The sequence below is a fragment of the Rhinolophus sinicus genome, chromosome 10 (assembly GCF_057876585.1).
Source record: "Rhinolophus sinicus isolate RSI-liver-muscle chromosome 10, RSI-T2T, whole genome shotgun sequence".
Classification (NCBI taxonomy): Eukaryota; Metazoa; Chordata; class Mammalia; order Chiroptera; family Rhinolophidae; genus Rhinolophus; species Rhinolophus sinicus.
This window is the reverse complement of record NC_142510.1, coordinates 16,506,507-16,515,503: the sequence shown is the minus strand read 5'-3', so window position 1 is coordinate 16,515,503 and position 8,997 is coordinate 16,506,507. Positions and strand designations below refer to the sequence as shown.

At 49.7% G+C, this 8,997-nt stretch overlaps 2 protein-coding genes across 2 annotated transcripts; one reads left to right on the top strand and one right to left on the bottom strand.

Moving 5' to 3' along the window:
- Nucleotides 1–2,509: 2,509 nt before the first annotated feature.
- Nucleotides 2,510–5,847, bottom strand: POLR3K (RNA polymerase III subunit K). Its single transcript, XM_019718093.3, has 3 exons — nucleotides 5,689–5,847; nucleotides 4,309–4,396; nucleotides 2,510–3,087 (listed from the first exon to the last, which is right to left on the bottom strand). The coding sequence occupies exons 1-3, from the start codon at nucleotides 5,797–5,799 to the stop codon at nucleotides 2,960–2,962; spliced, it is 327 nt and encodes a 108-aa protein (XP_019573652.1). The 5' UTR covers nucleotides 5,800–5,847; the 3' UTR covers nucleotides 2,510–2,959.
- A 142-nt stretch (nucleotides 5,848–5,989) lies between these two features.
- On the top strand, nucleotides 5,990–8,971 carry SNRNP25 (small nuclear ribonucleoprotein U11/U12 subunit 25). Its single transcript, XM_019718077.3, has 5 exons — nucleotides 5,990–6,260; nucleotides 7,022–7,112; nucleotides 7,351–7,456; nucleotides 7,964–8,038; nucleotides 8,482–8,971. The coding sequence occupies exons 1-5, from the start codon at nucleotides 6,219–6,221 to the stop codon at nucleotides 8,537–8,539; spliced, it is 372 nt and encodes a 123-aa protein (XP_019573636.1). The 5' UTR covers nucleotides 5,990–6,218; the 3' UTR covers nucleotides 8,540–8,971.
- Nucleotides 8,972–8,997: the final 26 nt, after the last annotated feature.

Here is an 8,997-nt window from a genome sequence, read left to right as displayed (position 1 = left end):
GGAAAACAGTATGGAGGTTCCTCAAAAACTTAAGAATAAAACTACTGTATGATCCAGCAATTCCTCTTCTGGGTATTTATTCAAATAGGAACACACTTACTTAAAAAGGTATGTGCACCCCTCTGTTCATTGCAGCGTTATTTATAATAGCCAAGATATGGAGACAACCTAAGTGTCCATCAACAGATGAATAAATAAAGACGTGCTACATATATACAACGGAGTATTACCTGGCCGTGAAAAAGAATGAACCTTACCATTTACAACAACATGGATGGATCTAGAAAGTATTAGGCTAAGTGAAATAAGTCAGACAGAAAAGGACAAAATCTGTATGATTTGACTCATGTGGAATATAAAACAAAAAAGGAACAAACGAATGAACAAAACAAAAATAGACTCATAGATACAGACATAGAATGGTGGTTACCAGAGGGGAAAGGGGGACAAAATGGGTAAGTCAACCATATGGTGATTCGTGGAAACTAGATTTGTTGGGGGTTAGCAATGAGTAACAAATACCCAAAATTTATATGTAATGTTATTAGCAACATTACCTCAATAAAAAAATAAATTTAAAAAAAAGTTTTTTTTTTAAGTGAACTCTGAACGTCATGTGTTTAAGGCACAGTGGGGAGTGGATTAGTCTGTCATCAAATCGGATGGCAGAGGGTTGTGTGTATTATGTAGTGATGGCTGGTGGACATTACCAGGCTAAGCACCTGCCACTGGCACTGTTCTCAATACACAACACATTTCTTCACAAAAAATAAAAGTACTGATTCGCATAATTGAATTATCCTAACCCCAATTACGCAATTACTATTAATAAGTCTTTAAACCAATTAAAAAATAAATTAATTAATTTTTTTAAAAAAGATAAAAACAAGGCAACCAAATTGAATTTCCAAGGGGCTCATCTGCTCACCAAGCAAGGAGAGCCACTTCCTGATGGTGACTGAATTATATTTGACTGCAGCAGCTGAAGAAGTGCGTCCCGAGACAATGAAATGAAGACGACCAGCCTGTGGGCGAGAACGGCTGTTCTAAAAGTTAAGAACACTCGTAGCGATGTCAACAGTCAATTCAAAATGAGGCAAATGCTTTGAAATAATGACGATCCTTAGCCCTCGATGAGTCCACAGGTGTTACTGAAATGGCTCAAAGATTGTGTCTTCGAAGAGTCCATGTCTCAACGCTGAGCTGGGCAACGACTGAAGAACTGGCGGCTGCAAGGAACGACTAACAACTGCCGGCAACACCATGTTCAAAGGTGAGAAAACCCTCATGCAGTAGAGCCTGAAGTGGAATCTGCTAAGATGTGTTACCGTTGGTGGTAAAAATATATGTAGAGCATGAAAATGCTTCGATGGACAAATTTACAAAGCTTGTAGACACGCAAAGGATTTAAAGCCTACAGTTTTTCAGTGTATTATTCAACAGCAAATACTTTGAGGAAAATATCCGCGTCTCTCATCAGTACTGGATGTCAGCCCTAAACTTCATGCACTTGACCTGCATTAACAGACGCACGTATGCATTCAATTGTAATGACAAGAACCCCAACTTTGAACCCCAAATAAGCAAAAGGGCAGCCATGATTTCCATCAACAGACCCATATTACCAAATACTGTGATTACTAGTCAATTACTATGATTACAGTTTGAATTTTGCCTAGAAGAAAACTGTGGAAGTTGTTTTCGTGTGTGTCCTAGATTTTAACTCAACCCACAAGTCTAAAATATTTACTACCTAGCCCTTTACAGAAAAGGTTTGTAAACCCCTGAAATTGACTACTATCTCAATTTTACACACGGGGAAATGAAGGCAGAGGTTCACCAACTTGAGGGAGGTCTCACAGCTAAGACGCAGATAGGCAGTTAACTTCGGGGTACGTGGTCTCACCACGCAGCCTCTCACAACGAACCCAACCAGAACTGGCGCCGGAGGAAACAAAACGAGCGGCACAAGCAGAAAGTACTAAAGGACACCATGAAATCACATCTGTAAAACCAGAACAAACTGTTCTGAAATAGAACTGATGAGAGATAATGGGCGCAGGACCTGGTCAACGTGTCACAGAAACACGAAAACAATTCATGTGAAACTCAAATCATTTCTGGGAAAGAAACCAAGTCTCAAAACAGTAAAAAACAGTACCAAAGGCATAACTTTAAGTACCGTGACTTTATGAGTGAGACTTCATTATTAAGAGATTTGGAAAAGCAGTGAAGTCTGAGGCCCTGAGCAAGAGATCCATCCATCAATGATCCAGATCCTGTCCCCTGTCTCTTTTCCGAGTGGAAAGAACACAGAAGGCATACAAACATAGTATCTAAAAAGTGTATTGCAATATTAGGAAGTCAGCATAGAAATAATAAAGCAAGTTAAATCCACGTCATTAGCAATTTTGTAACTAGTTTAGTCTTAAGTGCAGTAGTCAATTTTGGAATCATGATTTGGGGTCTGGCATCTATTTAAGGCATTTAAAACACTGAGAAGGCGATATTAGACTTTTCGTTTTAATTAAATATTCAGCATAAATTTTGATTAAATAAGTTTGCAATTAACAATGAAATATTTAGGAACATCTAATGCACTAAATTAATAAGTTCTATTTTATGAGTTGTACAAACAATGTAAATATTGAAGAGTGCTGGTTCATGGCGAGAGAATGTCAATTGCCCGACAAATGTAGGAGATGAACGAACTGGACCTTAAGCAGAATGTACTTAGTTACGGAAGCTCCTTCCCACATGTAAAATCTCCCTGGACATGAATGAGTTCATCCGCTGGTTGGCAGAAGGGCTATCTTTCCTGACACCCTGGGCGACAACCCGAAAAGGGTTAGCTTTCTGCCAACCAGCAGAGACCCTCAGGACACACAGTGCCCGCTCCCAGCTGGGAGTCCCCTGCGGGGAAGAAGGGAACAGACTGACACAGCTGGCCGGCTGCACCCTAGTCCCTCCAGCGGTGGCCACACTGAGCATTGCAGCACTTGTAGAAGGTGGTCATGGGCTCGTCTGCAGAGCGGGTCTGAAGCTGCATGAAGTAGGCACGAGGATGCTCGCACTTGGGGCAGGGCTCTGGGAATGAGAAAAAGAAACAAGTGATCCCCGTTATTTAACACGATGCTCGTTGACCAGCATACCTGATAGAAGCAGGTGTTATGTAAAAGGCAGCAAAGCCCCTCCCTCGCTCACCTGGTCCCCCGATGGAAGGCTATAAACAGTGATCTCATTCCCAGTGTGCTCTCACACTGAGGAAATCCAGGAGAGCTTGGAAACGCTCTCCTCCCCTCCCTCGACCCCACTGTTTTTCTCAAACCTGGTAGAAGACTGGTTGGAAACATAACACGGCTGCTGTGTGAATTACGGAGCGCACGCCGTGCAGACTCCCCCTAACAAGTTCATGTCCATCACCTGGGAAGTGGAGACGCCCTCTCTTCTTCCCAGAGGAGCTCCCAAGGGCTGACCAATCCGCTTCCCCGAGTATTTAGGGGTCTATTTGGCAGTAGCTCCTCAGGCTGTTCTTATCAAGATCTCACCACACATCCCATAACTTTTCCGAGGACCCCAGGACACACTTACCTTCAAAGGTTTTTACTTTGAGACACTAACCCTGCTCTTGATGGAAACACCTTCAAAAACTCTCAAACACCATTTTGGACATTTGGGGCATACTTAGCTTTTAATGACAAATTCTGCCCTTGCTAAATTGTTAACGTGGCAGCGCTGGATACTGGTCTAGAGAGGGAGAGAAATGGCACTAATCTTACTTAGCTCTTCCTCCTCTCAGTGCAGGTTGCTCTGTCCTTCCTTGGTCACATCTATGTCTATGAGAAACGAATCAAGACTTGAAATAAACATTTATTTTACTGAGACTGCAGTTAAGTGCTCTCTGGTATTCACTTTTAACACTTCGCATGAGAACAAGAAGACCACATTTATTTCCTGCGATTCTGATTTGTATTATTCCTGCCATTGTAGCTATCATAGCTACCACCTGTTGAATTGCCTGTTATATGCCAAACACTGTATAACTCACTTGGATGCTCTCACAATCTACGCGTGTGGATTAGCCCTGGCACGCTTAAGGGTCCCCACCTAGGTCATAAAACAGTAAGAAGTCACCCCGAGACTTTAACTCAGGACTGCACGACTCCAAGGCTTGTGCCAATATTATTGGTGTTAACAAGTTCTTAAAGAGCAAATACACTTTCTAAATACATCACAGACTGCCACGGAGCAGCAGCCAGTAGCTTCGTACTTACCCACTGCCCAGTTACAGAGGGCTTTCCCGCTTACCTGCAGTGGAGTCAACATTCTCCCAGGCAGCCGCTCCACCAAGCACATCATCCACTTCTTTGAGCTTTGGATACTTCCGATTTGTTACCTAACAAACAACAGCAAGTCTTCAGACTCTCCAAGTCAGTGAACAGTGCAACCCGGGGCCACCAAACCACACCTCCACACCTGCCCTCAAGTGTCTTCCCACACTTTCTTCCTCCCAGCCAGCAGGGATACTAAACGAAAACAGTGTTCCCGCTACCACAGAGCAGGACGCTCCACTGGAATTTGGAGAACCTACGATTGGGATGCCCCGCAAGAGAAGAGAGAGATTCAGCCGTCGGAGAAGATCTCTGCACGGATTGAATGAAACACCAGAGCAGGAAGACACGATGGCTTCGGTGTGACCCTCCTCTACGCCCACACCTCTAAGATACTACCAGCTAACCCAAGATGCGAGAAACAAATACACCTGAAGCCAAAGAGAACCGGCTGGGTAGCCTAGCCACCGCCCCCCCACCCCAGGCAGAGAGCTTTCAAAGCACTTGGTTCTTCCCCAAGTTTTACCAGACATTCTTGAAATGTCAGTGACTAAGAGTTCACTCTTCTCATAGTTCCAGACTCTAAACTCCCACAACACAGCAGCACAGTGCAGAACACAAACACCAAGAACGAGGTAGCCTCCACGGGGCTCTACTTCTAAAGAGTAAAGATCGAGGGGAAAATACCAAGTTCTAACCCAGGGAGCATAATTCACGCACTGAACACCCACCACGTCCTAAATTCCGTCCTAGGTGTTCAGACGAGAACACAAGAGGGAACAGAACAGAAAGAGCCCTGCCCTCCCACAGCTCACGTCTCGGCTTCGGCAAACAAAGCACATAAGTAAACTATACAGCGTATTAGAAGGTAACGAGTCCTAGAGAAAAAACAAAACAGGGGAAGAGGATACAATGGAAGGGCTGCAATTTTAAATCGAGTGATGATTTAAGCGAAGACGTGACTAAAGAGTGGCACGGCCGTCTAGGGGAAGTCTGGACCGGACAGGAAACATGCGCAAAGGCGCTGGTAGCAATGCCGCGTCCATCAGGGGAGATCCTCCAAGAGGCTGGTGTTTCTGGGGCAAAAGAGCCCCTTTCCTGAAATCAGAAAAGCACGGCTGGGGGGAGGGGCGCGGTGACAACGCTCGGTCTGCCCTGTGAGCACATTTCACGCTGGAGAACGGCTGAGCGTTACTGAGCGCAAGACGGACTCGGTCTGACTTCGGCGTTACGAGGACCGCGGCGGCCTCTGCGGTGACCACGGCCAGGGACGCCACCGTGCGTGCTGACAGGCGTGGAGCACAGCCGGAGGAAGCGGGAGGCCTGCGCGAGCCCGACGCCGGGCTCCAGGACCCACCTTGCGGGTGATGTTGTGCACGTAGGGGCAGGTGTTGCAGGCGAAACGGTGGCAGCGCTGTCCCTCCTCCACGATCAGCCCGTTCCCGCAGCCGGGACAGAAAAGCAGCATGACGGCAGACTCTGCCCCGCAGGCTCCCGGCAGCCCCCGCGGCCGTTCAGGAGCCGACGCTATGCCCGCCCGCCTCGAGCTCCTATTGGTCCTGACCGCCTTAGCCCACCAATAGACACGCCGATGTCGCGCTCCCAGCGAGCACCGCGGCAGGCCATCTCGCACTTCTCATTGGTCCTCGCGGCAGCCAACCGTCGACGCCCTAATGTTGGAATCGCCGGTTTTGCTCTCCCGGCGAAAGCACCGGGCCTCGGTCTTGCGGACAGACGGTGCGGGCGGAGCACGGTCGTCAGCGAGGCGCCCTGGAGGAGGCGGAGGCGGCGGCGGCGGCGCAGCCCGAGGCGCAGGACGATGATGAGGACGAAGAGGAGGCGCTGCCGCACTCCGAGGCGGTGGACGTGTTCCAGGAGGGTCTCGCCATGGTGGTGCAGGACCCGCTGCTCTGCGATCTCCCGATCCAGGTACGCGCGGGCAGGGTGCAGGCGGCGTTCCCCGCCGGGACGTTCGTAGGGTGTGGATCCCGCGAGGTGCTGATGGCGGCTGCGGCCCAGAGGCCTCAGGAAGGCACCTCGGGGCGTCAATGAGGGTCTTAACCAGGGCCGAGCCTCGGGTGGGGCGAGCGGGGCTCTCACCTCGGGCGCGGAGGTTAAAGAGGCGCCAAGTAAAATAAAATAATGATATTTTAATACGTTTATAACTCAGAGTTGGTGTAAAACCTATGGCAGACAAAATAAGGACAAGATCGTTAGTACTGGTTTTTCCCTTCTCAAGCTTCACCATTATTTTGTCCCTCGTGGAGTTTTAAAGTTAACTTGTATTTTCTTAAAAGTTGTATTGGCAACGTGTATCATCGCACACCTGCCTCAGCCTTATCCGGAGGCCCGGGCCTGGATCCTGGTGATCAGAGGCTCCCAGAACGGATGGGCATGCCCAGTATCTTCCTCCTACCCAGCCCCTGGGTGAGAGGATCCATCCTTCTTGCCTGTTCTGTGCTCCTTTCTCCAGAGCCTCTGTCCATTTTGGACTTTAAATGGGAAATGTGGGTGGAACATGAGATTGAGATGCTGAACTGGGAAAAAACCCTTATAAGTAAGAACCTTTTCCCTTTCTTGTCTTGCATATAACATTGCACCGTTTTTTTTACATTACCACCTTGTTTTTCTTTGTTGTCGTCTGGGGTGGTAAAGCCAGGGCTCCCACCTCCACCCTTGGTCTTTTCTAGGTTACTTTGGAAGAGGTCAATTCCCAAATAGCCCTAGAGTATGGCCAAGCAATGACAGTCCGAGTGTGCAAGATGGATGGAGAAGTCATGCGTAAGTGCTGCCCACCTCCCTTCAGGCCATGCAATCTGAGCTTTCACAGGGGCTGGTCAGTGGGACACTCAGGGGCCATGCCCATGGGTGTTGGGGCAACCACAAGCCCACCCACCCAGATTTGAGCCTCGGTCAGAAACAAGGCTTGACAGGGCTTCTGGGTTCCTCTCCCACCACCTGAGGCTGTGGCTGTGGCTTCCCACCATGGATCTTCTCCCTCTTGTGTCCCTGGTTGCAGCTGTGGTCGTAGTACAGAACGCCACAGTCCTGGACCTGAAGAAAGCCATCCAGAGATACGTGCAGCTCAGGCAGGAGCGGGAAGGGGGCATTCAACACATCAGCTGGTAAGTGGAGCCAATGCTCTTTGCATCCCCTCCTGGGAGCTGGGCTGGGACTCCACAGGACTCTGTGTGCTTTTTAGTCACTGAGCCCTGTTACAAAGTACTGACTAAAGTGATGGGCTCCTTGCCTGGAGCTTTCAGACAGGGCAGGTGCTTCTATGCCTGGGAGTCCTGCATCAGCTGCTCTTTCATCTGCATCACCCCACCTAGGCAGCTGGGTATCTGTACTTAGGGACACCTTAGGGCATCTGTGATGTGTCCAGAAGTGGTCCCCCTCATTACAGATGGTGCAGGTATCAGCGGCCCCATCTCCTCCCTTGCATGTCCCAGCCGGCCTCCTTGTAGCTGCCTCAGGCATGGTGCACAATGTACAGGAAAGAGCCCAGAAGAGGAGGCCGGCTGCCCCGGGCCCACAGAGCTGAGCACCATGAGCTGCTCTCAGGCATAGCGTCTGCATCCCAGCTGCCCCTCTCACCCTGCTCATGGTTTACCTGAAACCCTACCTTGCAGGTCCTACGTGTGGAGAACGTACCATCTGACCTCTGCAGGAGAGAAGCTCACAGAGGACAGGAAGAAGCTCCGAGAGTAAGTCCAGGCCACATGTTGAGCTACAGGAGGCATCTGGGCAGTGCTGTCTAGTTCCACATGCTCTGCCAGAGGGCTGGGCCCTTCCCAGGGAGGAGGGATCCTCAGTCTGTTCCTGGGGACTCTGTGAGACCTACAGAGGCCCCCGGCTGTGCTGACGCCTCCCACTGGGGTCCCCACTAGGAGAATGGGGGTGGAGGAGAGGGGTGAGGGGCCCTACTGCTTCTCACCCGTGGCAATTCAGGGCGGCACAGAGCCAGAAGAGGGAAGAAAGAGTGCATGGAGGTGAAAGGCCTCCCCCTGGTACAGTGTGGCCACTGCCCCCTCCTGAATGCCACACTCTTCCCACCTGTTCGTTCTTGGTTTTTCACTAGCCTCAGGTGAGGAGTCCCGGATGTACCCTTCCGGAGATCAGACACTTAACACCTTTCCTTCTCTTTCAGTTATGGTATCCGGAATCGGGACGAGGTGTCTTTCATCAAAAAGCTGAGGCAAAAATGAACCCCTGGACGAGGACAACTGTGCTGGTGACAAGCTCTGCCCAGCAGGAAGCAGCCATGGGCCACTGTCCCCTTGTCACAGGAGAATGTCAAAGTGAACACAAGTGGACTTGTCTAAAGCCTGGGCCCTCAGGACTAGGACCCAGTGAGCCAGTGCTTGTGACCTGAGCTTTATCCCTCCCTGAGCCCAAACACCCTCATCTCGTGGCAGATGCCACAGGGCTGTGGGCCGGGCCCTGTGTACAGAATAAACCTCTCTGCTTCTGACCTGGAAAAGTCCACAAGCCACAGTCCCGGCAGGAGGGACGGGCACTGCTGCATCCCAGGAGGCAAGGGCAGAGAATGGGGCTGGTGTGTCCTGAGGGCTACGGAGGCCACCTGACCGTTACTGTGTTCCCACAGCCAGGAGGAAATAAACGTGTGTCCCCCACGCGCAGCTGGCTTTCTCTTCTGTTTGTG